A 26,448-nucleotide genomic window follows, 5' to 3' on the forward strand; every position below is an offset into this window, starting at 1 on the left:
TGTGTCACCAGAAAAGCTTTAATTGGATAGGTGAAAGCTAATAACAGTGTGGTGGGTTTTTTACTGCATTTCCCAAGTTACATAGAGATGTTAATTTGTGTGGCTTGGTGGCTGCTTGAAATGCCATTCTGTGCTGGAGCACTCTGCATTGCCTGAGTCATCTGTGCCACCATGCGTAGGTATGCTGGATCTCCTTGCCTTCACTCACACATTGCAAGCAAGAAATACTTTACTTGCACTTGGGGTTGAAATGGCTTTTCAGAGGTTCCCAGCACTTGTAGTAGTTTTTATCTAGGCAGTTGGAGGTCTGGAGGCCCCATTTGGTGACGGCGAGGCTGAAGGACGATTCAAACATGAAGGCCTGTTGGAAAGAGGAAATGTAGGTTAGAGCAGGAGGGAGAGAGTTTAAATCCAGGGAAGGTGGCTCTGCTCTGCCACAAACAGGAACTGTACACATGGTCCAGCACTGCCAAGTTCTGCCTCCAGCCTGTCCAACCCAGAGGGAGAAATTTCTTCCCAGCTGGCATTGCAATGTGGGTATTAACCAGGTCTCTGGAGTGACTTTGAACTCCCTGCATGCCCAAGAAGGCCAGCTTGTTCCAAAAGCTCTAGTTCAAGGTCTGTTGATCATCATCATTAAATTTTAGGGGGTGGAGAAAGGAGGACAGTCAGGGATTGCATTTCTTTATCCATAGGCTAAGACAAAAATTAAATTAATCAGCATGAAAATTCCCAGCTTCCTGCTCAGGCAATAATTTATGTGGGCAGATGATCAAAGCTGCCTGGCATCGCTTGTCTCCAGGGGAGCTCCTGGAAGTGATTGGTAAGGGGGGGGTGAATGTTGCAGCAGTTTGGTCCAAGTACTTTTCCAACTTGCCAGCAAGAAGTGAGGCTAGACTATGAGAGAGGCACAGGGGCACTATGTGTGCTGTATTCAAAGTCTTACTAGCTCCCTTGGCTTCTTACCATGGTCCCTTCTGCAACCCTCTCAGGCTCCAGCTTGGCTTTGCTCGCCTTCTCAAAACAGTCAGCATCTGGCCCGTGAGGAGTCATCATGCTGTGCAAGCTGCCACCTCCAGGCTGGAAGCCTTCCTCCTTTGCTTCATAGTAGCCTTTGATGAGCCCCATGAACTCGCTCATGCAGTTCCCTGCAGGAGGCATAGAGAAGAGGGTGAAATGCAGTGTGTTTAGGAGGCATCACGGGTGGGCTTTGAGATCCTTGAAACCCATGAACTAAGCTGGCCAAGCAGTGGGTAGAATGCAGAGATTCCTACACAGGGCTTTGCATGAGAGGGCACTGGGGATCCTACAGACGATGCTTGTAAAGCTGTACAGGTTTTATTCCACTCTTAATTACCTGGAGAAACTGAGAGCTCCCTAATGCAAGTGCATAGATGTTGGTAGATCTGTGCTTTTCCTACCACCTCGAGCTGTGTAAGTACTACCTCTGCAAACGGACTGCGCCTGATGTTTACAGACTTGGATTAGAGATCTTAAAGCACTGGAAAGTTCAGTATAATCCTCTCTGTGTTACAGGTACAAATTGCCTGGCTGGCAGTCTGGTGAGGGAGCCTGGTCGACTGCCCAGGTTATAAACTTGAAATAATTTTGTTTTAATTCTTCTAGCACCCCCAGTCCAGCCAGGTGCTTCAGTATCATATGCTTTTGATTCATCCATTTTCTACCTATTTCTCAAGAGCCACTGTATGCCCAAAGATAAGGAGCCAGATTCTTGTCCTTTCTGAGGAAGAATACTTTAAGTAGACCCTCTGAAACCAATGGAGTAATATACCACTAACTTAGGTAAGGATGGCTATATCTAATAATTCAGTACTTACTGACTTATGCTCCCTATCAGGGAAGTCTTTCAACAGTTGCCATCCCAAACTTTCAGCTTTACTAGACCAGATGTGACTGAACAAGATGGCAACTTTTAGCTTAGCAGTCAGTTTTTGCAAAACCAGGACATGCTTCTGTAGCCATGTTATATATAGGCCTTTATAACCAGTAGCTCAGTCTTCCTTAAGTACAATCCAAGGTCTAAAATATTTAACAACAATATCAATTCAGCTCAAAGCAGAGTTGGCCTATATATGTATGCAAACACTCATTAATTTTCATTCCAACTTGTCAGTAGCTCATGTAAGACTGGATTGTTACAGGCTTTTCACTGAAGCTGCTCATGTACAGCGCTCAGTGCACCCAGACTGCTGTACAGACCCTAAGAGCTGGATTGCTAATCCCCCTGCAACAGGACTCATTACACTTGCTTAGAAAGAATGGGCGGGTGAGTAGGAAACCAGGTTGGGACTTACAGGATGAGCTGAGTCCAGTTTCTTATTTGTTTGCAGGTTTCCTATGTGACCTCCAACAGCTTAGGTGTGCCTCCATTTCCTATCACTAAAATAGAGTTGTCTTCTACAAGCAGGATGTTGTGAAGTTAAAAACTCTTAGTGGCCATTAGATATTAGGTCCCACCATGATGAAAATCACAGAGAGAGTACTTACTCTCTCAGACACAGATTCAATATATGCCCACAGTGTAAAAAATGCATCAGACATCTTTCAACATGTGCTCCAAAGACCAAAGGAGTAATTTACAACCTCTGAGGCTGTAGAAAGCTGACCAAGAGAAGTCAGTATTTATGAGCTGCACAGCCACCTTTCTATGTGAAATTGTTACAGTACCTAGGGCGAATATTTTTGCACCACCATTGCTATATTTATACTTGGGGCAAAGATAACACAAGATGAAAACCGTGACTCTGAGTGCAACAGAATTCTCTGGATACGGGATTTCCTGGGAAGGGGAGGCAATAGGGGATTGCTGGCAAACAAAATAGTCCTGTTGGAAAATATCTGGAGAGGGGAGAGTTCAGCAGCACTGAACTTGTGCTACTCCTACCCCAGAGTCATGCCTCTCTTAATGGTGCAAGATTCTTGTCATGGCACTAATTTCAGAGGGAACTAACTTGCACGGTGTCCTGATAACTGACCTTGCCCACTCGAGCTCTGCCCCTCCATGGTGGGGACAGAGTAGACAACCAACCTGTTCATCCTGAAATTAGTGCTCCAGCTTATGGCTGAGGTACTGTGGTCAAGTGAATAGCTGAGGTAGCTGTCTGCACAGGTACTCTTAGATCACAGCATGTAAAAGAGGATGAGAGTTATTTCAGCTGTCTTCTACCACAGACAAAGCAAGGTTGAACAACTTCACGTTTTTTACGGCTCACAACGCATCTGTGTAAATTTAGCACAGCTCTGCTGATAAGCAACAATTTAATCATGGTTAACAGGCAGTGTATTTCACCTCTTAGGGTCTAATAAGAGTGACTTGGCAGACAGGTTTCCGTGTCACACATATTATTGCGAATGAAAGCAGAGTGATAGGGCAGGACTTTGCCTGGGGGATTTACTCAGATGGCTGCACAGCTGCCTACTGTGCTTGCAAGTGCCATTAATTCTGCCAGCCCCCAGGATGCTTGAAAAAATGTCTAACTAGCAGGAGGAGGTGGCTATTCAAATGTAGTTAGTAAGTGTGCAGAAAGCCTCTCAGCACTTCAGAGTGACCTTGATGGCTTCTGAGAGAGGACCAACCTTTTAGCTGTCGACAGAAGGGGTGCAGGATGGGCAAGCTTTCCCTATCAGCCTCACAGACCAGGGTGCCTTGTGCCCACCCTGGAAAGGCAGTCCCACGTGGGGGACTGGATTCCTAGAATCCATTCAATGCCATGTGTGGCCATGCTCTGCCAAGATGAAACCAAAACACTGTCAAAAAGAAACCAGCTCTAGTGATGGCAAAGAAATCCCTATACCAACTTTCTGCTGAATAAGGATTTCAGTTTCCAATCTCTGGATTCTTAGATGCCAGAGATACCTCCATCACTGTGCAGATGGGGAAGAAAGGCTCAGGAGAGCCAATTTCCTCCTTCACTGTAACTCTGATCTCACCCAAGAGTGGCCTTGGGCAGCTCTACATCCCTCTGTGCTTCTCGCCACCTGTGATACAATATTTTCCTTTCTCCTGTTCTTTATCTATGTACTCAAACAAGATATTAAGAAATTCATGGCTGGATGACAGGACAATTTCTGACACATTTATGCAACGCCAAGTTCAATATGCACCTGATCTCTGTGGGAGCCCTTGAGCACAGACACATCCATCTATGTAGACACAACCACCCCATCACCTCTGAGTTTTTCTGAGATGCTCCAAATAGGAATATCTTTGAGTTTGTTCATTTTCCAGGGAGGACCGACTGACTCCAAGAAGCTTACTCTAACTGTGCCAACAGCTACAAATCTGACTGCTTCTTCCCTGTGCGTGCTCTCAAATAAATGGATACTTGTTTGTTGTTGTTGTGTTTTGGTTTTTTGTTTTTGTTTTTGTTTTTTTCTGCAGTCCTGTACTCAAGCAACAAAGAGCAAACGTACGGTGGTAGTATGGTGGCCGGAAGGTGTTGTTAGCCACCCCCCATCGTGGGGGGAATATGACAAAGTCAGCAAGTGCCACTCCAGGACGGGTTGACTTGGCTGTCAGGACAGTGAATATAGAAGGATCCTGAAAAAAAGGCAAAGCAAAAAGCATGAAACAGAGCAGGGCTCAGAGCCATCTGCTCAGCTCCTCCAGCTGGTAACCCTGACTGATGCAGCCTCTCCCTTGCCTAAACACTTTTACCATCTGTACCTCATGGTGTGGGTGAGATTTGTGACCCTGTGTAACAGCACCCAACATCTTTATCCCATGCTGAACATGGGGGACAAGAGATGGGACTGGATGGTTTTTCCTCGGAGCAGCTTTGGAGAGCCTTCCCCTCCCTGACCACAATGCCCTTGGATCCAGCAGTGCAGATGCAATACAGGGTACTTCCATGAGCAGTTTCCAGCACTTCTCCTACCTTGAAACTGTACCTCTGCCTTAGCCGGTTACAGAGGACAGGAACATCCTACTGGAGGCATTTAGCCTGACAGCCCTGTTAGTCTACAAGCAGGGAGAACAAATTGCAGAGAAATTGTGGCTTGCTTCAAGGATTTTTGAAGTCTCTGGTCCAATAAAGTGATTTTCTGGGCTTTGATCCCAAAACCATCCTTCTCCTGGCACGGTTTTATGGAGTTTAAACAATACTTTCTGTTGGTTGTCTCACTAGAAATCCTCCAGTCTCCTTGCACACCCACTTGCAGAAGCAGCACCAAGAGATGGCATCGCTGTGGGCATCTCTCCTACTGGGTTGGTTTCCTTTTTAGAAGAGCTGCTCACACTAGTTTTGGCTTTAGTTATTTTCCATAAGATCTAGAAATTATTGCAGTGAAAGCTGCCAGCAGAGGAAGGAGTCCGTCCAATTGCAAGAAATAAATCTACGCAAGAATTTGAAACAAAAGGCTTTTTGCTGAGTTGCACAGTGTGTGTTGGCTTCAGTATTCAGCCCTCTTCCAGACACAGAAATTCTATGCTAAGCTGCATAAAGCTGTTTAGGAAGCTAGTGATCAACCTCTAGTTATGTTTTTATACCACAAAGGTGGTCGTCTTTCTCTGCAAGAGCTTGGTTTGGGCCCAGGGAAAGCAGTGCAAGAGATCTTGCTCTGTTTCTTAGAGCACAGCAGACATTTTAACAGGCGCTGAGCCCTTGGAGCTCAGGGTGGGTGTGGATGGTACAGTATCCATGCAGTGTTGCTTTGTCTTACCCAGCTCCAGTACTTACCGCATGGTCAAAAGCAACAGCGTTAATGACCATGAATTTTTCCAGATGGTATTTGTATGGCGTGTAGTTCCCATGCCAAGCTACAACATTGAAGGGTGAGTAATCCTACCAAAGCAGAGAGATGGATGGTTACCATACACAGCCTTCCAACTTGCTGCACACATGCAGGGCACTGCTCTTTCCCCGAATTAGAAATGGGGTTAGTGCTGGTGAGAGGTACACCACCAGCTTGGAGCATGAAGCCCTTTAGGCACAACCTGACATTGTGAGGACATTGTTTTCCTCAGTGTTTCCACTTGGTGGGGCTCAGCCATTCCACTGGAGTTTGGTCTCTGAGGGCTGTTGAGTGCCCAGGCAGTGCTTGAACAAGGCCAGCTGCAACACTGGCCCTCTGGTAAGGAAACTCTGGCTTTCCACAGCAGCACCAGCTCCTCTTTTCTGTTCTGTCACTATAAACATCTGGCAACCATGAGGCAAAGACCATTGTTGAGTCTTTGGGCAATCTAGTCTTCACATACCCTTTTTTCCAGACTGAGGAGCCTCAGCTGGAAAGGTGAATGACCCAACAAGGCAAATGCCCAGTCCTGCTCCACTTAACCCAGTAGGACCCCCTGAGACAACGTGCATGCTACCAAGTCTCATATCCTGGGCCGTGCCCTGGCAGTCACTGTGCTTCTGTGTGACCTGTTCTCCCAGGGCATCCTCACCTGCTGGGCTGCAAATAGCTTGCCCTGGTACTTGCTGATCACCGTGTAGCCCCCCGGCACTTGGCGGTCCTCGTACCATGCAACGGGCACCAAGAAGTCACGCGGGTTGGCCAGCCCATTGGCTCCTGTGGAAGTCAGAGAGATGCCAGAGTGAGAGGCTGGCAAAATTTCCTGGCTTCATGGGTACCCTTCTGCATTTTTAATTACCTTATTGCTTCTTGGCCCACCATGAAAACTGAAAGTCATGTACTTCTTGTGCTCCTATGAGCAGGTAACTGTAACATATCTTAGCATTTAAGTCCCTGCTCCCCTTACATGACTAAGACAGGTCTGCTCCAGCTCCCTTCTGAACAAGATTAGTATGTCATCCTCAATTAAAGGTGTGTAATGACTAGGAATTCAGCAAAAAACAGAAGGTGAATTCCTCCCTGTTCCTGGACATCCTGCTTGCTGGACACTTAGCCATGCAGAAGTTATGAGGCTTGTCATGAGGAGGTCAGATAAATTTCTGAATGCTTGCAAAAAGAGTAATAAAATAAGGGTTGGTGATACCTATAGACTTTGGGCATACCAAGGGGTTGGTTAGCATAAGGAGTGCATTTTCAAACTGTAAAGCACCATATGGGCGCTGAAGCATTCTTCTTCTTATAGTATTATTGTTACAAATGGTTCTGAATTTCTTGGATAAAAATGCAGGCATTACTACCTGCTGCTAAGATTTAATAGTCAGTGCTTTTCCCCAGCTGTCATTTTTTTTTTTCAAGTGAAAAGTGAAGTTAGAATAAAGTAAGACTGAAATACAAAGGATCTTGGTCTCTGAGGGGAAGGCAGGTAGGTGGTGAGAAGAGGAGCTCTTATAATTACTACCTCCTGAAAAGGTTTACAGGCAAGTGCATTAATTTTCTTTTCTCCAGAAAGCAAATGTTATAATAGATTCCTGCCTTCTGGAGACTGAAAAAAACCCCTCTCTAAACCCAGTCCAACAGCATCTGAAAAACTAGTTAATGGAAAAGCTTATTACAAACAGGCTGGGGCAACAGTATCAATAATCAAGTGCAGCAGCACAAGAAGTGGGTGAAGGCAGGTCACTTCAGCTGGCTGAAAGGAAAGCTGCTGAAAAATCACTGTAGGCTAGACATGAAAAGAGATGTGCCCAGCATATCATATGGGAGAGATGCTCCAGTGGGATCCCATTAAACAGCAGCAAATTGGGTTGGTTCCCCACTGCAAGAATGACTGGCTCCAGTTTATCTGTGGCCATGAGGTGTTTGCACAGGCCCACCAAATGCAGATGAACCATGCCAAGCTTGTTACTGATTGATAACATCTAGTTAGTTTACTTCAAACATGGCCAGCCTTTTAAATTGCGCTAATAGCTAGCAGAACAAAAGCTGGACATGACCCACCAATGTGCAATTGCTGCCCAGGCCAACCACATCAAACTGCAGTAACCAAACCACATTGGCTGCATCAAAAGGAGTGTGGCCAGCAGATCAAAAGAGGTGATTCTGCCCCTCTACTCTGCCCTGGTGAGACCTCACCTGGAGTACTGTGTCCAGCTCTGGAGCCCCCAACACAAGAAGGATGTGGACCTGTTGGAGCATGTCCAGAGGAGGGCAACAAAAATGATCAGAGGGTGGAACACCTCTCTTATGAAAACAGGCTGAAGGAGTTGGGGTTGTTCAGCCTGGAGAAGAGAAGACTCTCCAGTCTCCCCCCTGCAAGGGGGGACCTTGTAGCTGCCTTTCAGTACCTGAAAGAAGCCTATAAGAAGGCTAGGGAAGACCTGTTCACAAGAGCATGTGATATGACAAGGGGTAATGGTTTCAACCTAGAGAAGGGTAGATTTAAGTTGAACATTAGGAAAAAGTTCTTTAATATCAGGGTGGTGGATCACTGGAACAAGTTGCCTAGAGAGTTGGTGGTGGGGAAAACATTCAAGGTCAGGCTTGATGGGGCTCTGAGCATTCCGTTCTAGTGTGAGGTGTCCCTGCTCATAGTAGGGGTTTGGACTAGATGGCCTTTAGAGGTCCCTTCCAACCCAAGACATTCTATGATTCTGTGGTTCTATAAAACAAGCTCAGTCTAGTGAGAAGAAAAAACAATGCAACCTACAATTGAAAACAACCAGCCTCAAAACACCAATCTGAAAGTGAAGAACTATTGGTACTGAGTTTGTAGCTAGTTTAGCTGTTACAATCTTGGTAGCAATAACTAGGAGGTGTTTCTCTCAGCAAGAAAAGTTTGGAAGCAAGTTTCCAGGGATGAGGCAGGTGAAATGAACACCTCCAGAAAGCTGACTGGGAAATCACAGCAGGCACAGCAGGGCTTCAGATGCCACGCACCCTCACAATGTCTTTGTCACGGCAGCAAGGGGCTGTGCCTTCACAATCTGTGACATTGCACAGAGCAGGAGGCAGCTGGCAGAGAGGATCTGTGATTTATGAGAGCTCGACCTGTGCAGATCAGCCCTGGCAGCACAACATGGTGATACAAATGTGTTGCTGATCCAGGTCCTGTGCTGCTCATTTTATTGATTTCTGATACTCCAAGGGGAACAGCTTCTGACGCTAAGGCACTCTAGGCTCTAGAGCTAACAGGGGTGAGAGGAAAAAACCCACTTTATTAAAAATAAAATGGGGCTTCAAGAACATCTGTTGTCTCTGAAATCTGCCTTTCCTTTTACAGGATAAGTTCTCTCCTATCACTCCAGTTTATGCCCTATCTGTAAGTAAGAAGGATCAGTGATGATGACTTTTGAGTTTCTTTTTGTAGGAACAGGCTCAGAGCCAGCAGACGGGAACTGCCAGACCAGAAGGGGAAGAGAGAAAGTGGAAAAGGGGGTGGGAGAGAAGTTGTCCCTTCAATGTCAGGGGAATCCCAGGATGACTGGGCTGTCACATTTTTTTAATGGGATGCTTGCTCTGCTGGAGAATAACAGTGCTGGGGTGGAAAGCATCTTTGTGAAAGAGCTTGTTCATGGGAGGATGTATTACATAGGATATAAAAGGATGGATCTGGGCTTGTAATTCCTGTATGTCCCTATGAAACTCATGGTAGGTCTGATGGGACATTGTTACCGATGGGCCCCAGGTCAGGCAGTTCAAAGTGTGCCCCATACACCTCCAGGATGTAGCCTCTGGTCTCTCCAAACACCTCCACACTGAAACGCATTCCTTGCTGGAAAATAAAGGAAAATACTAGAATCTTCCCAGGACTCTGCTGCCAAGTCACAAAGAGCTGAATGCAGGAGCTGGCTTGCTCCAGTGTTGGGCTCTGAGCACAGTCAGTACTTACCTGGATGACACAGATTTCATTTGGCTCCACTAGCATCTTCCCAAACTCAGTTGTGATGAGCAGTTTCCCTTGCTGGGGCACTGTGGAACAAAATGTGGGCAGAGGAGCTGAAGAAACATGGTGATTGCCACCTTCTCTGTCCCTATAGAGCACCCAGGCTCCAACGAAGCAATGAAGGCAATGAGCCCTTTCTGACCCTGCTTCACAGTGGGACTAGGCTCCCTCTCCTATGCAGAGCCTTGCAACAGAGATGCCCACACTGAAGGGAGAGCTTCCAGACCAGCCCCATGGCCCCCACCTCACAGCAGGTACCTGCATGAGATTAGGCCATCCATCACCTTGTGGTCCCTTGATTTGTTCCACAGTCTAAACAAATGGGACTTGATATATTTGGGGCCATGCCTGTCTGTCTCATGATCTTCACATAAAATGGTGCAAATACCCATCCTTGGCATGACTGTGGCAGTGTAAGCTGCCTGCAAATAACAATTTCTCCCTGCTTTCTGAGGGTAGAAGCAACACTCCACTAACACCTGCAATATTTTCCATGACTGTCGTGGTGCAAGAGAGCTCACATTTTTACTTTAAAAACTAGCAGATTTACGAAATCTGCCCTGACACTTTTACTTCATGGTAGTGAGAGAGGTGAGCGAGAACAATTTAATACCTACTTGATGGGAGAAATGTTTCAGTTGGTGACCCCAAGGCATTTCTGTCCCTCAGTCAAGAAAGATACAAGTAAATACCAGGCTTCTGATACTGCCCAGAATATTTTTCGGCATGTGTGCGCATTATGTGCCAACCTCAGCACTCATCGTGGCTGTCTGGTTGCCTGAGGCTGGTGGAGCGTGGGAGCTAATCTGCCATGCCAAATACTCTTGGACTGAAGCAATGAAGGAACCTAGCTGTAAGCTGCTCAGAAATCCTGAGGCTTATGTTTTCCAGAAAACCTCCGGCTGTGTTGTGCCTAATACCGATCTGGGGAGTGCTGGGAAACAATCCCCGATCATCAAGCTGAGGAAGTTGGGTCACTGCTCAAAAACAAAGTTGAGGTCTGGCACAGAAATGCATGGGAGCACTGCAACCCACCCAACAGCCCAGCTGGTGCCAGACCATCAAATTTGAATGGTCTGAGGGTGAAGCCAAACCTCTTTCTCTAACTCTTGGCTGTAGGTACCAAGGCTCTGGAGGAACAAAGAGGCAGGCAGATGGCAATCCAGATAGACCCTCGAAGGGAAAAAGGAAAAGCCAAAGCATCAACTCACCAATCAGGAAGTCACCATCTGAATTATAAAGGCATCTAAAGAAAAAGGAGAACAGGAAGGTCAAGGTGCTGTAAACCCCAGCCACTTGCACACACCATGACCACAGCTGGGGGTTTTTGGGCAGGGAGACTGACGTGGAACCAGAAAGGCTTTTTGCAGGCCAGTGAATGAAATATACTGGCCAATATAGAGGAGGAAAGGAGGTTTAATGTACCTGGCCTGGAATATCTCCTCCCACCTCTGCATTGTAAAGAGAGGAGCAGGGCTGACTTTGCCCATGGGCTGCTGCAGGGGGGAGAGATGCCCACCAGAGGTGGCATACGAGGAGCAGCTGCAATTCCTGGGATGAGAGCACCTGTATTCAACACATCCCCTCTTGCTGCATCCCTGTGCCCAGCTCCCTCCTTCTCTGGGTGTCTCCCCACCTACTCCCAGAGCGTTCAGCCAAGGAGCACAAGCTGCTTCACAAACACCTGCTGGAGACACCATGAACACCTCCACCTGTGCACACAGGAGCACCCAGACACTGAGGCAGCTCTCCTGGGAGCAGCTGGAATCAAGTACACTGGTGAGAGTCATACACCCACAGGCAGCCAGCCCAGGACTGCCTGAGCCTCTGGCATAGCTGTCACTGACCTGTCATGCATGGAAGTGTTGCAGACAAAAATGTGGACGGCGATGCCGTTGCGTCCTCTGGGCTCACCAGCGCCACACAAGGTGTGCAGTCCCTAGGGGCAAACCCAAAGCACCAAGAGTGAGCAGCAGGCAGTGGGGCAGGAGACAGCCCCCTTCCCTCCCTTCATCCCACCTCCTTGCTGGGGATCACCCCCGCTCCCAGCTTCCCACACCACTACCAGCCTTTCCATGTACGGCCTTTTGCCCAACTTGTAATACATTAAGGGTTTCTGAAAGCTCCATGTAAGCTGGTGTTTTCCAGCCCAGGGACTGGGAAGAGCTGAGGCTTTCTTTTTTAAGAGTTCCTTGAAAGGCAATGTAGAAAATCAAATCCACTCTCAGTTGGTTGAAATCCAGGATCCCTTTCCCTCCGACGGATGCTCTGGAAGCTCAGTGGTGTCAAACCCACTGCTGTTGGCCCAACGCTGAGCCTCCCGTGTGCCCTGCTACCCCCTGAGGGGCAACAGAGATGGAGAGTGCTCTGTTCCCCATTCACTTACACTCACAAAGTCCAGCTTATTCTGAGAGACTTTCGGGATCTCGAAAGGTTTCCATCGCAGCTAGATTACAGCAAACAAAAAGCAAGGAAGCAACACCAGTGGTTATAACACAAATGGTGGAAATCCAATGGAAAGTAGATCCCTGCCCCCACCCTGCTTCCCTGCCCTGTGCTAGCTGAGGTAGCTTTCACTTTCTCCTTTGCTTTAATTTGGTTTAAAGTTTTATTTTGATTTATGAAGCTTTTTTTCTTTTGTAATGATAAATTTGTAAAATAATTGGCAGGCCTGCGTAGTGCCAAGTTTAAAAAAATAATCATATTTAAAAGCTGTCTTTTCCACTATTACTAACAACACTGTTGAGAGCAAAGAAATTCAGATGAGCTGGCTTTTCACAACCAAATTGTCACAGTCCTGTGCTCCTGTCTCTCTGTGCTGGATGATTCACTCCCTCCATGACCCAGCACAACGCTGCTGTTGTCTTCACCTCATTTTCCCCACATCTGAAGCAGAAATATCTCTACCTGCATGAGTGGGAGCTGCAAGTAGCACTAATTACTTCTTGCAAAGCCCTTGAGATCCTCAGGTAAAAAGTGCCAGAGGAGTCCAAAGTAGTTATTACCACTAATATTATATTAAAAGGTCTTTGCAACTCTTGGGAACAAGGTGCTGTGGCTGAGAGCCCCTCACTGTGGGGGCGTTCAGTGCAGATCAACCCAAACACTCAAGATTAGGAGGATGTTGATGTGGCCAGCTGCCAGATTGCCAGATATATGCCCCGCATCCATACCGTACACTTGACCCCTGGTGAAAACACCTGCGACTCTGGGCATCCACAAGAACATTTTCTTGCTTTTGGCTACCCAACCTGGTGGTTCTCTACATGTTTTTAGACTGGAGCCCTGAGGCTTCATTACAAAGCTTATGCAACTCTCTGTCTGTGCCTTCACCCAAACCATTCTGTGATTCCATGATCTGGGAAGAAGCATCAAAGGCACATAGATATGAGCCTGTCCCTCCTCCTTGGTTTGTGGCTGGGAAACATTTTCCATCGGAACTGGAAAAGTATTCAGACAAATGGTGAGACTGCCAGGAGGCTGGAAAATAGCTAATGATGATGCATCACAGGGCAAAATCTGAGAGGAGATCTGATGACCATGAGATGATGTTGAGAGGAGACCGGCAGCAAGAGAGATTCAGATTAGCAAAGCCAAATGTTCTGGGGCTGGCAGAGAAGAAATCATTATTAGAGATGATGGCAAGGCCATAACAGAGGAAGACAAATGCCGTGTCTCTGTGTGACTCTCCAGAATGAAGCTTGATTTCCCTTGAGGGCTACAAAGAAATGGACGGGCAGCTAGCAGCCTCTCAGAAAGCAAAGAGAAGGAGGGGATGGACGGCAGAGACACACAGCTGCTCTGCCTGCTGGGCTGGGGCATGATGAACCTTTGATGGGGGACACTGAAGAGGAGGAGAGGGCAGCCTCAGAGGTCGCCAACAGCAGCTGCCCAGGGAGATGCTAGATCACACATGTAACCGTGTGACACTGCGGCTGTGCTGGGAAGCAGTGCAAGCATCCACTGAGATGGGAAGCAACAAGCACCACATCCAGGGCTGTCCTTCCTTGGATGACCCTTAGGTGAGGAACAACAGACCTAGATCCTGCCAGACCCCAGGCTCTCCTCAGGCCTTTTGCAGCTCAGTGCCTCTGCATCCCTGGTTAGCTTAATAACTGATTTTCCACCTGGAAAGACAAGGGCTCTTTCTAGAGTGGTTACCTGGTTGGGGTCAGGCTCAACTTCATCCCAGTTATGTGTCAGGTGGCCTTCCTTGAGAGGTTTGAAGGGCTTGTGGCAGACAGAAGGTAGGATCCGATACAGCCAGCTACAAAGAAGGATAAAACTTGGATTAACCTGGGGAAGAGGTTAAACACTCTGGGTGGCTGCTGACTGGTTGAGCTCCTAAAGGAATGAATTTACATTGGTGGCAGCTGGAGCAAAATATGTTAAATATCAAACACCAGCTCACAGCCAGAGACTTCCAGAGAGACGTATCTTTATTACAGGCTCAAAGTACAAATACATGCTGGTATATATCTAAGTAAATGTCTAGAAGACTGTTTACATATAATTGCATATATTTACACTCACATACACACATATGTATGTATATAAAAAATAAATATATGATTTAATCTGTGGCTGATATTCAGTTATCTCTGGGGTAGAAAAAAAAAAACTCTATTTAAATATAGCTACAGAGCAGCTCAGACAGGACAGGGCTGGGCATTGTGTCCAGCTGGAAGTGCAGAGGAGCTTTCAGAAGACAGAAGGTCAAAGCCAGTATCCGAATTTGGATGGATTACTGAAAGTAGCATCCTACACCTGGCTGGCCATGCCCATAGGACCACCAGTGAGTCCACGCAGCAAAAGGACTGGAGTTTTATGTAAGGTGATGCTTCCTGCTGCTGTAAGAGATCCTCAATGCCCCCATCTCTCCCTGGGACCATCACTCTCCTTCCTTGCTGCCTGCTGTGTCCCATGGCTGCAGACTCTGCTGCTCCCACCCCCCACAGCCATGGCCAGCATCTGCATGTCACACACAGGCACAGTCAAGCACAGAGCTGGGCTTTTAATCAGGCAGGAGAGCAGAGGTAATCAGGAAAGCCTGAGGTGGCTGGGCTGCCAGTGCCTTTGATGTGTTTAACAGTGGTGGTTGCAGTTTGGGTGGGTGGGAGAGGGGAGGAGGAAGCTCTCCCTTGAGAGCTGGAAAATTTCCATCAAGGACATCTTCATGCAGCAAACAATGATTCATCCCTTTCCCACGCACACCGCGAGCTGGCACTGGCCCGGAGAGCAGAGTTCTGCTCGACAGCTCAGATGATGCATTTGTCTTTCATTTGAATGAACAACAGAAGGGACAGAAAAGCCACCATGGGAGAAGTAAAATGAGAAACCCATCTTCTATAATCTGGTCAAGGCCAGAGCATGATGGCCGAGACAGAGCTCTGGGATGTTTGCTGCTGGCTGGAACAAGTGGTTCCCATTACTGCTGGGAACAGGGTGGTGAGAAGTGTGCTGGGTGCCTGGCACTGGTTTGAGCCCCTGGCCAGCCCCAGAATGGATACAGCCTGAGCTAATCCCTCACCAGCCTTGGCCAGTGTGCAGAAGCACCCGTGAGGAGGAGGAAAGTCCTGCTCAGAGGCTTAGTTTTGACACAGTCCATCAGGTGCCAGTTGCAGTGGTTTTGTGGCAGCATCAGGGCTGCGACCCCAAGGTTGTTTCGCACAGCACACACAACCCACTCAGGACCATCCAGCCCCCTTGAACATCCCCTACCTTTCCTCACCTCATTCAGAAAATCAGTTTATTTCCCATCCCAACACCCCCTTTTCTCAGCATTTGTGTAGCCTGATAGCCCCACTGAAGCATTTTCTCTCACTCTCCCACGGTTTTCTACCCTTGCCCCTCTCCCAGCTCACAGTGGATGTTTTCCACCTGTCTGGGCTGGCAGAAAGCCCGAGTGGCACAGAGGCAGCCCCTCCATGGCTCCCCAGTGCTCGCCTCAAAAGCCCCACATCTCCCACCCAGTGCCAGGGGTCACAGTCACGGTACCTTCTCTTGTTGTTGGGCCGGGGACAGGTGAAGGCAGAGCCCGAGAGTTGTTCAGCATACAGGCCATATGGGCAGACTTGGGGGTTATTCTGCATGTGAAAAATAAAGAGTGAGAAGCAGTGGCACAAGATTTAGCTCTGCAGCCCCTGGCAGAGCACTGTGATGGGCAGCTGGCATCCCAATGCCATGGGGTGGACCGTGCTCCTGAGTCTGTGCATCAGCAGTAGTATCAGGGAGATATGCTCCTATGAGGCTGGGTGCCCTAGCCAGACCCCAAATGCCATTCCCACGTGCAAGATGCCACACTAGTGCCTTAAGGAGTATCACAGCCACAACACACCCGCTGCTAGAGCAAGCTTCAAGGGACAGTGCTTGAACTGGGTCAGCAGCAGGAGTAGCAGGGAAAAGGGGTTATTCCCCATGCTTACAGACTGAAAAGCAGACTGTCAATATGCACAATTATTTTTGAGACCAAGTGTTCCCAGGCATTGCCCCAGAGCATCACGTCTGTCTTTCCAGAGGGCTGATAAAGACTCACAGCAGCTGCACCTTTGCTTCTTCCCTTTTATGCACTAAATGTCCCCCTCTCCTCCTCCTGCCCTCTGCCCAGGGCAGGCATTTTGGTGGCATGCTGCTTCCTTCTGCCAGTGCTCTTTGCTGCCCAAGAGCAGGAGTGACATGTGTGGGAGCCTTGGCTTTTCCACGGGGCTTCTGCACAGTGACAGTCTTCCTCTGGAGTACAAAGCAGGTGCTTTGCCCTTTGTGGATCCATGGGTATGACCATTGCAGTTTTAGCAACCCTGGTGAGTTCATCACTGAAGGACTGATTTCTGCTCTTCAGAGAACAGAAACTAAACATTTTTATCTAAGTAGGCCAGCATCTATTTGTTTGAGATCAGCAAGAACAGAAGCATCCAAGAACTGCAGGGAATACCCCAGTGGGACAGTCATACACCATTTGCTATCCCATCTCCCTCCTGCAAGGTCTAGTTTAGCATCCTGCCACCTGGCTGCAGCTGAGTGGATCAGTCATCCATCTACACGGTATGAAACACTGCCCTGACAGGTGGGCAGCAGGATGAGGTAAAGCTCTCATAACACACGTAGCTTCCAGCCCTCACACTCCATCTTGTCAGTAAAAGTATGCAGTGAAGCAGGGGGATCAATAGCCCTTGTCATTTTTATCTTAGCCAGCACTTCTGCAGATGCCAGTCTTCTAAATACTGCAGAGGAGAACGAATCCACCCTCGGGACTGGAGATTTTTTTTGAGTCTTACTCATTTTCAGATTTTTTATTAACTCTTTGGACACTGAGTCCAAACTCTGTCCAGGTGAGAGTACCTCCCCTAGGAGCTGGAGCGGTCTTTTTCCTTGAAAAAAACAGTGCTGCTCTGGAAAATGGTAAGGAGCACATCCACCACGGCCTGTTCAGACCAGGTAGCCACTGCTACCCTGATCCCCATTTTAAGGTGCCTCTTTCTTACATTTTTTTCTCCACCCAGTTGCTTTAACCAGTTTCAGAAACGAAGACACTGCAACAGCTGAGCTGTCAGTCTCATCTAGCACAGTGGTGTGTCTTCCTTGTGGGCATGCCATAGGCTGCAATACAGACCTAGAGGACATACATACGTGCATTTAGCTTGTCCTTGTGTTGTGTGTTACTGGCACACATGTAAAATGCCAGAACTGGAAAGATCCAGAAACCTGTTGGCCTCCTTGCACAGAAGATGAAGAGGAGCACCATCAAGTGATGTCCTCTGTGATGTGGCTGACTGAGCATAAGATCCAAGCCCAGGGAGATCCAGGAGATCCAAGGGAGGGCACAGGCAGCCTGAAAATGTGTGTTTGTGTAAAGGAGTCCAGCAAAAAGTCGATGAGAGGACTTTAATTCTTCAGGGTTTTGTTCTTGCCCCTGCAGACCAAGTGGTTAGCATCACATGGGTTGTGATTCCTTTACTTAAAACAGAATGAGTCAACACAATTTATTTTCATCAAATGTGTTCAGAAGTTACTTTTAAGTATTAACCTGTCAGTTTATTACTACAGGCATTCATGTCCCTTCCCTGCAAAGAAGCTGTTCTCCTGCCAAAAGCTTATAAGCCAGCTTCATGGAACACAAATCCTACAGAGATTCTGAAAGCCACCTCTCCTGTGTGAGCATGTCTCTCTGCCAGGCTTCAGACTTCTGCTCCAGTTCATTCCAGAGCCAACGGCTTCCTTCTTTGTGTGGCTGAGCCACTTATATTGCAGTCTCCTTTTTTAAAAAACAACTCTGCTGTTGAGCAGAGGTAATTTAGGCAAGTCTTAACCCCCAAGGTGAAACCTGGAAACTCATGAGTAACTTAAAAATAGAAAGTATGAATGGCAATTTTTAATTCTGATTTTTGCCGGCATCTTATTATTCCAGTCTTGCATAAAGAAGATTCCTGGAGGCTTTTGTGGTGGCAGAGAGAAAGGAAAAATGTTAAGATTAAAAGAAGCCCCAGGAACAGCTACTCACTCTATTCCATGTAATTTTAATAAAGCACTTTAAAATAACTCAGTACCTGTCCCTCCGGTAAAGCTCCTGGACAGCGTGGATCCTCAGAAACGTGCTCATTTCCAAATCCCGACATGTACTGTAAAATAACCCACACAGCTCATCAGCATTTGAAAACACAAGCAAAACCTCTCCAAACAACCCATCCATCGTTTTCCCATACTTTTTCCAGGCTCTTTGGATGCATAAGCCTTTCTTAAGTCTCAAGTACTGCCACAGACCATTTTCACAGCTCCTGGGTTCACTTCATTAGCTAACCACATGGTGGACTGGGAAGCACAGACAGGATTTGCTCTTCTGCTAAATCTGCATGTCTATTTTGACCACATTCTGAACCGTGAAGGCATGTCACTACAGTGCCATACTATACAGAAATACCACTTACACACACTCAAAAAGCACCTGGTGATGCATAGGAAAAACTGCACACTAACATTATGGAGGCATGCTAGCAGCATCATAGAATGGCTAGAGTTGGAAGGGACCATAAAGATCCATCTAGATCCAACCCCTCTTCATTGGTAGGGACACCTCAAACTAGATCATGTTGCTCAGAGCCCCATCCAACTTGCCCTTGAACACTTCCAAGGATGGGGCTTCCACAAGTTCCCTGGGCAACCTATTGCAATGTCTCTGACTTCACTTGAAACATGGATGTCCCAAAATTCACAGGCTGCCTTGCAAATTCATGCACTGGATCCTCAGATGCTCAGGGATTGAAACTGGGAGCTGTGCAGGTGTTGGGTTCTTCTGAAACATCTCCATGATCATTAATAAAAAGGTCTGTATGTAACTGGGATGAGGGAGGAAGGGAAACTCAGCTGGGACTGTAACTATGTCACTGATATGCCCTGAGTAAGTATTGCCCAGTTGTGCATGAATGTCCCACCATAGTAGTCAGCAAGAATTAGTCCATTACTAGGTGATAATCTGTTTTTTGAGGGTGATGTAGATCCATGGATGGAACAGTCCTTCTGCCCTGCCTATCGCTGCTGTGGTCTGAGCATGGCTAAAAGCCCCAGGAACCCAGCAGATGTGGCTCCCAGCTTTGCAGTACTGAGAAAAGCCTCATGAGTAAACTGCAACACACAAGGGAAGCAGGTATAACAGAGACCTTAGCTTTGCACTGACAGAAATGTAAACAAAGTCCCTCCAGATTCTATACAAAGGCATGAAGCAACTCTGTTGAACTCCGCATGAATGCAGAGGCATTTTTGGCAGTAATCAATGGCTCAGCTCCCTGGCCTGGGGGGAGAGTTAAATATTAATGCTCCCCTCTATCAACTGCAAGAGTAGTTGAGATACTTGCCTTCATGCAGTGGTGCTGGGATGGCAGGGCATGGGGGTCCCAATGCTTGGCTGCTGTGGGGTGGCCTGAGAAAGCCTGGCTGGCAGAAGGTACCTCCCTTGGAGCCTGGGAGGCAGAGCTCTGACATGAAGGTGGGGAAACAAATCCCCTGTACTTTGTTTGTTACATTATTATCGTGCTTGGATTATTTCCCCCAGGAGTTCTCAGCCTGGTGAAATCTGCAGCCCGCCTGAAATATTCCACTGTAGCAGACACTCAGATAGCAAAGCTGAAACCTCCTGACAAACTGTGTGCTTTCCTCTGGCACCTTTCAGCGACCTGTAAAAGTCCATTCCCGGGGGAGCCAGGCTGGCTGGAAGCCGTGATTAGCCTGAACCTGAAAGCAGCTCAGTTTCTGTTGGTGCAGGGAAGATGTTTCTCTCCTTCTTACAAATGAAGGTACATCACTAGGGCTCTGCTCTCCACTAGGTTCTGCAAGAAGCATATTGATATGCAAAGCAGTAGGTCACCTAAGCAGCCTTGGCAAATGTACCAGATCTTTTTTTTTTTTTTTTTTTTTAATATATTTTTTTCCCCTCTCTTTTAAACAGAAATGCAGCAGTATCTGATGGGACTGCAGCAGTTCCAGAATTAACCAAGACCTCCGCACCGCATCCTCCTCTACCAGCACTGTAGAGGTAGACAGAGAGTTTGCCTGTGGGGCAACCTTGATAAACAGGGGAGGAAAAGGGGAAGAGGAGGAGGAGAGGAGCATTCTCATTTCCTAGAGGCATAGCCAGCAAGGACTGCCAGCAGGCTCTGCCACTAGCACAGCAAGAAGAGGATTAATTACCTGTAAAATGCTCAAGTGAACTGGTGGAGAGCTGGGAGGGGATGGTTTGTGGTTCTTGGGTGCGTTTGCATATCTGGTAACCAGCATGTGTTGCCTGGCACCCCCCTGCCACAGTGCTGGGGTAAGGGGGAAGGAGGCACAGAGGGCTTCCTGCAATAAATCCGTCCCCCATCCTTCAGATTATAAAAATGTGAGCTGCCCATCTGACCTGCCCATCCACATTCCCCAAAGCCCCTTTGCTTCTGCTTGCTGGGACAAGGAAAGGAAAGAAAACCAACTCAGTGGCAAGCACCTCATGCCAGCTCCAAACAGGCAGCTGGGTGCAGCAACACAGGCAGCTTCCCCCCGTGATGGATGGAAACCAGCTGCCTTCCTTGGCAGGGCTGCAGAGCTGGGGGCTGCAGAGCTGCTGGTCATCACCCAGCGAGGCAGAAGGCTGGGTGGTCTGGGGCAGAAGAAGAGGTGACATTTGGGAGAGGGTGGCATTTTCTCACTGCCCTGAGAGCAGGGGCAGAAGCTGCTGCATCATTGTTTGGTCAAATCAATTCTTCCTCATCAAGAAAAAAAATAAAATAATTAATCCTCAGGTAACTGCATTGAGGGCTGGAAAAAAAAAAAAAAAAAAAGACATTGGCAGGACAGCAGCTGTAGGAGGGGAGACAACATCCTGTAGGTGATTTATCACCCCAAATGTGGCTCCAAGGCTTTGCCTGGATGTTCAATGTGGCTTTTCTCATTCACTCATTTTGCCTTTCCCTGTGGCAGACCTCAGAGAAGCTTCTCTCCTTTACATGCCCTTAGGGGCCAGTGTCAAACACCACTTGGGCTGCCAAAAAAATAGATGCGCAACACCAGCTCCCCATGTGTCTGGGCTCCTGGACATGGACCCTGCTGGTGCATTTGTTCAGTGGTGCAAGAGCCATGCACACCATGGCCCTTCTCCCTGCCAACCCTCTGAGCACACCTCCCACCTCTCAGTCTGCAACACACAGGGTGGCCCCGAGTCAGGAGAAATGACCCCTTTCTGCCCACCCAGCACCCACATCAGAGCATCCTTCTTGGGTGAAAAATTCTGGACAGTTGGAAACCAACCCTTCCTCTCCACGGCATGGCAAACTCCTTCTAGGTCCGTGCCTGGTCTCCATGGTTCCTAACCACTTTGTGAGTAGCTCCAGTCAAGCAGTTTGATGGGAACTATTTTGGTAATAGGACAGGTGGTTTCTCTGTAAAACAGGAAGTTCTCTGTGGTCTTTTGTTTTCTTTTCTGCTTTTAATTACTGTTGTCATTATTTTGTTTGAGATCCTGTAGCTTTTTATGCAAACAGGATATTAGGAATCCACCTGACTCTACTTTGGTTTTTGTTTTCTTGTTTTTCCCATAAAATGGGAGAGATAAAAGCCCAGCACCGCATAAAAAATTCAGCAAAGCTCATTGATTGGAATAACTGGGATGCAAAGCAGAGTGCTCCCAATGGGTGTTGTGCTCTGACCTATAAACCATAACCTTTTGTTCATGGGATTAGACAGCAGGCATGGGAGAAACACATTTGAAGTCTGAACACATAGCCTGCAAAATAATTAAGGCCCCTCTTCAAACGCTGCATAATACATTTCTCTATCAGCTCCTGCTGCAGGACACAGGAAAACAACATCCATCGCTACACAAAAGGCACGGCCCTTTGTGTCAGCTCAGACCAGTCAGCACCGGAGTGTCTAACACAAACCCACAGGAACAGGGACAAAGCCTCTGGGGCAAAGAGCAGGGCAGAATTCTGCTGCCCCCCTCACCCCTGCACAGGGCTTCACAGCTTCCTTGAGGGGTAAAACCAAAGAGGAGGTAAACCCAAACTGGAGGTCTGCCCTGGTGCTGCCAGGGTGCCACAGAGTCCATATCCACATTCCCAGCAGAAGCTGCCATCTCCTCAGTGTCTTGTCAATCCTCTGCTCCAAAAGTGCCAGGGACAGTTCAGGGCCAGACCCTTCCTGAAAAGACCTGCCCAGCTCCAAGGTGGGTCAGGGCGCTTGGCAGAAGAGGGAAGAGAGGGACAGGTGCTGGGAGGAGCAGAGCGGAAGGGTGAAGCAACACTTTTGGAGGAAAAATGCCAAGAGAAGGTGGGGTGGGGAGGGGTGATGTTGGGGTATGAGTGTATATGACGTCTCAGAGAGGAGGCGCTGGCAGAGCAGCCTGTTCCCGTGGCCAGCTCTGGGCAGACCCATGCTCAGCCTGCAGTCACAGTCACACCAGGCAAGGTGTTAGGGTCTGCTAGGAACGAGTCAGAGACAGAGGCAGAAGGTGCTGCCAGACCACTCATCCAGAATGGTCCAAGGGCTGGGCTGACCTGCTGCTGAAGGCAGATGATGAAAGTTGTACTGTATGAGGAGACAGGAGACAGCAGAGGAGAAGACCTTAAAAACCATTATGTAAAAAGTGGTGAAGAAGCACACGCATGTGTATCTCAGGCATATCCAGAGCTAGAAAAAGTCTTCGTAACAATGACAGCCCTGAAGCCTGAGGAGAAACACAATGGACCTGCACAAGCTCTTGAGACCCACCACAGTCGTGGGATGAGCCCTGGCTGTGCCTGCCTGCTGCAGTGTTACTGTCATACCCTGATAACCACGAGGCAGATGGTCCCCCCACAATAGCAAGGTGCTGATGAGATTCAGGGTCATGATCCTCACGTTCCTACACACGAGCCATAAACCCACCACATTCTGCCCTTCTCCCCAAACTCCTGTGTGCTCTGGCAAACAGGGGTGGGAAAACTCAGAGAGGAGGACACAGTCAGGGCCTCGCCGTGCCCTGCAAGGGGTACTGAGAAAATCCCCCAGGATGGACTCACTGCTTGTCTGGGCTGCCAGGGAAGTTGGCAGTCAGCGTTGCAACATCTGAGCAGATGCTACCAGCCAGATTTCATAGGCTGAGCAGGAAACACCCGCCTGGAAGCCAGGGCAGGAGGAGGAGTGTGTGCAGAGGGCAGGGGAAGGACAAATCCTGCGATGAAGATGTCCTGTGCTGGGACAGTCTGATGAAGAATGATTTCCAAAGGAGGAGAAGAAGGAAAGAAAAGCCTACTTATAGACGAAACGCAGCAAACTCCTTTATCCCAAGAGAGCTTTAAAACACACCCTGAAATACAAAAGAGGTGCATTGAAGTGAAACAGACACGAGAAACTTGGTCTTAGCAGAGGAGGGGTGTCCACAGCCAGCACTGGTGGGTCACGGGTCCCCGACCCCTTACCTGCAAGCTTGTCATCCTCCTCCTGTTCCTCCTCCTCTTGGAGCAGACACAAATCCCAAGCAGGTATCTGGCCCGAGCAGCCGGCCAAGTGAAGCTTGTGAGCTGGTCAACCGAGCCGGGCCGGTGGCAGGCTGGCAGTGCTGGGAGAGAGAAAGTCCAAGGGAGATTTCAACCTGTTTGCTCAGCCCAGTCTGTGTTTAACCAAATGACAGCCCTTCTCCACAGAGCCAACCCCGGAATCGATCTGAAGATAAAAACTCAGGGGTGAGGGGACTGCCTCCCTCAATGCTCCTTTTCCTCCTGAAATTTTAAAAAAGAGGTGGAGGTTCTTACACATGGAGGGGTGGGGAAGAACAAGCTATTTAAGAACAAAGAAAAGCCTTTTTTTTTTTTTTTCCCCAACTGTTTTATAAGCTTCTTTCATAAATTATACCTCTAGCAATTCTCGTATAGGACCCTCTAAATGCTTAACAAATATTTGTTCATTATGCTTCCAAGCTGTATTACATTTGGGTTAGAAAGGATCATGTCCCCATCCTGGAGAAAGCAGTGACACTTGTGAAACAGCATGTGGCAACATTATGCAGCATTTTTGGACCAAAAGCAGGTGAGGATTTTGTATTCCTGTGATTAGTGCTAGCGAGGGGAACTTATAAATTCTGAAATATTAATGTTTTTCAAGAAAGCTGTTGCTGAGACAGGACCAGCAGCAAGCATTTAGCTACAGAATACTAATGAAAGTATCTCTGCATTTCCAGAAGTCGCAGAAAAAAAAAAATCAATTTATTTTATTTGATTTTTTCACTTTGAATTCTCCTCTGTCTCAAAAAAAAAAACAAACACCCAACAAGCCCAAAACCCCACAGTTTGTTTTTTTTTCTCTTTCCGTGAGCTGCTCTACTATAAGTCCTGCCAGGAGAAAATGTACTGGAGGTACACACTCAAATTTGAACATGGCCCTGGAGTACATGCCTCCCCCTCTCTTAGATCATCGTGGAAGTCTTCCATTCCTGAAGCAGTTACCAGTTTTCATGCCCCCACAGCAGCCAGCAAGAGCTCAAGCTGCAGAAGGGACAGGTCTTAATTGTTTTGTCTTTTCTACAACTGGCATCTCCTTACACCACCCTGAGCCATCTTTCTATTTGCCCAGAAAAGCTCTCTCTATACCCTGTCTTCTTCCAGCTTTATCATAAAAAAAACACACCAGCAGTGAGGAATTCTCCAGCTCAAGGCAGAGCTTGCAAGTGTGTCAGTTCACTCTGAGCAGTGATTTAATATTGCCAAAGAAATAAAGTACCTGGCACCTGCGACCTACCCTTGAGACTCCTTTCCTACCAGACAATATTTAAGAGTAAAGAGTTAATCTCATTTATTTCTGACAGTGATGAATCATACGTTTGACTCCAGTTTTGCAAAGTGAAGTTGCAAAGCTTCAGGGGTTTCCAAGATCCCCTTCCCCTGAGCCACACAGCAGGACAGATAACATCACATTTGAGATTGTGTTCCCCTTTGAGAACCTAAATTTCACCTTGATCACACCTCTTTACAGGCCCTGTTCTCTTCTTTCTTCTTGTGGAAAAGGTAAAAATAAGGGTGTTGCTTTTTAATTATAGGTAGACCCTACCTCCTGCTCATTCTTGTTCCCTAAGACAGGACAAGGTATTACCACTACTCACGTGATGACCATGTAAACATTTTAAAGCTTATTAGGCTGCCTAAACTTGCTTTTCCATTCCATACAGGGAAAAACATTATTCAGTGAGATCCTATTGAGCTGATACTTGATTTACTGTTTTTCCAAATAAAATGAAATACAGAAAAGATTTCTTAACACAGCTGTGGTATTTCTGACCTAGCCCATCCCATCTAAGAGAGAAATCATAAATCTGTGCTGATTACTTCTGGTCATCTTAATGTCCTTCATGTGTCTGGAAATGGTTTCTAGGACTAGTTGCCTTGAAGCAATGGAACATCCCTTGGTGGGATGGAGCATCACTTCTTGGGGATGAAAGGGAGGCTGACCTGTCTGTAGATTTGTGGCATTTCCTTTTTGCCCTTGAATATGACTGTTAAATGGTGGTCAAACACTGGAATAGGTTGCCCAGAGGGACAAGTATGTTCTCAAGCTGTGAAGATACTCAACACCCAATTGAACATGGTCCTGGGCAACCTCTTCCAGCTGGCTCCGTTTGACTAGATGATCTACAGGGATCACTTCCAACCTTGGTGATTCTGTGATTTACCTTAAACAACCTTTTTGGTTAGTTGCAGCAGCTCTTAAATATAGATCTTACAAAACATTAAGTATAGATGTGCTTCATTAGTATTCTATCAACTGTCTTCATTATCATGGAAACGTGATTCAGAAACACGAGTTATCACATAAACATGATTCATAAACACAACTAATTAAGTGTGGAAGAATAAGCATTAAAAGCATTCACCTCAGCTATCTTTCTGGGTTTATAACATCTGTCCAGTGCAAGGCTTTATGTGGCCTTTACTCGAAGGAGATTCCTGCTGAAATACACAGCAAGACCCAAAAGAGATCCATAAAAAAGCAGAAGACATCAATGCAATTGTGTATGCTACCACGTGACGTATATGTAACTGTATGGTACCTGCATACTAGCAGTTTGTTAGATGTGAATTGTTCTCACAGGCATCATGATGGAGCTATGCAAGGAGCTCATCAGAGAAGCAGAATTAAAGTACCAAGGGGCTTGCTTGAAGATTTAACAGTTGGCTTCAAATAGAAGGTGAGGCAGCTTA

General features: G+C 47.4%; 1 protein-coding gene across 1 annotated transcript; it reads right to left on the reverse strand.

Annotated features, from left to right (window-relative positions):
• HGD (homogentisate 1,2-dioxygenase) lies at nucleotides 1-23,832 on the reverse strand. The gene is made up of 14 exons (XM_051611853.1): nucleotides 23,677-23,832; nucleotides 18,301-18,372; nucleotides 15,755-15,843; nucleotides 13,919-14,024; nucleotides 12,144-12,203; nucleotides 11,605-11,696; nucleotides 10,969-11,003; nucleotides 9,704-9,783; nucleotides 9,487-9,586; nucleotides 6,407-6,531; nucleotides 5,700-5,804; nucleotides 4,435-4,561; nucleotides 967-1,148; nucleotides 1-361 (listed from the first exon to the last, which is right to left on the reverse strand). The coding sequence occupies exons 1-14, from the start codon at nucleotides 23,689-23,691 to the stop codon at nucleotides 230-232; spliced, it is 1,320 nt and encodes a 439-aa protein (XP_051467813.1). The 5' UTR covers nucleotides 23,692-23,832; the 3' UTR covers nucleotides 1-229.
• Nucleotides 23,833-26,448: the final 2,616 nt, after the last annotated feature.

The sequence above is a fragment of the Apus apus genome, chromosome 1, assembly GCF_020740795.1.
Source record: "Apus apus isolate bApuApu2 chromosome 1, bApuApu2.pri.cur, whole genome shotgun sequence".
Classification (NCBI taxonomy): domain Eukaryota; kingdom Metazoa; phylum Chordata; class Aves; order Apodiformes; family Apodidae; genus Apus; species Apus apus.

Excerpts from the sequence above, each read along its gene's own strand:
- HGD (XM_051611853.1), bottom strand. Across the intron at positions 12,204-13,918 it reads TTGAGCCTGACCCCAACCAG|CTGCGATGGAAACCTTTCGA; the intron begins GTAACCACTCTA and ends GCTGTAATCTAG. Across the intron at positions 5,805-6,406 it reads AGCTATTTGCAGCCCAGCAG|GATTACTCACCCTTCAATGT; the intron begins GTGAGGATGCCC and ends CTGCTTTGGTAG.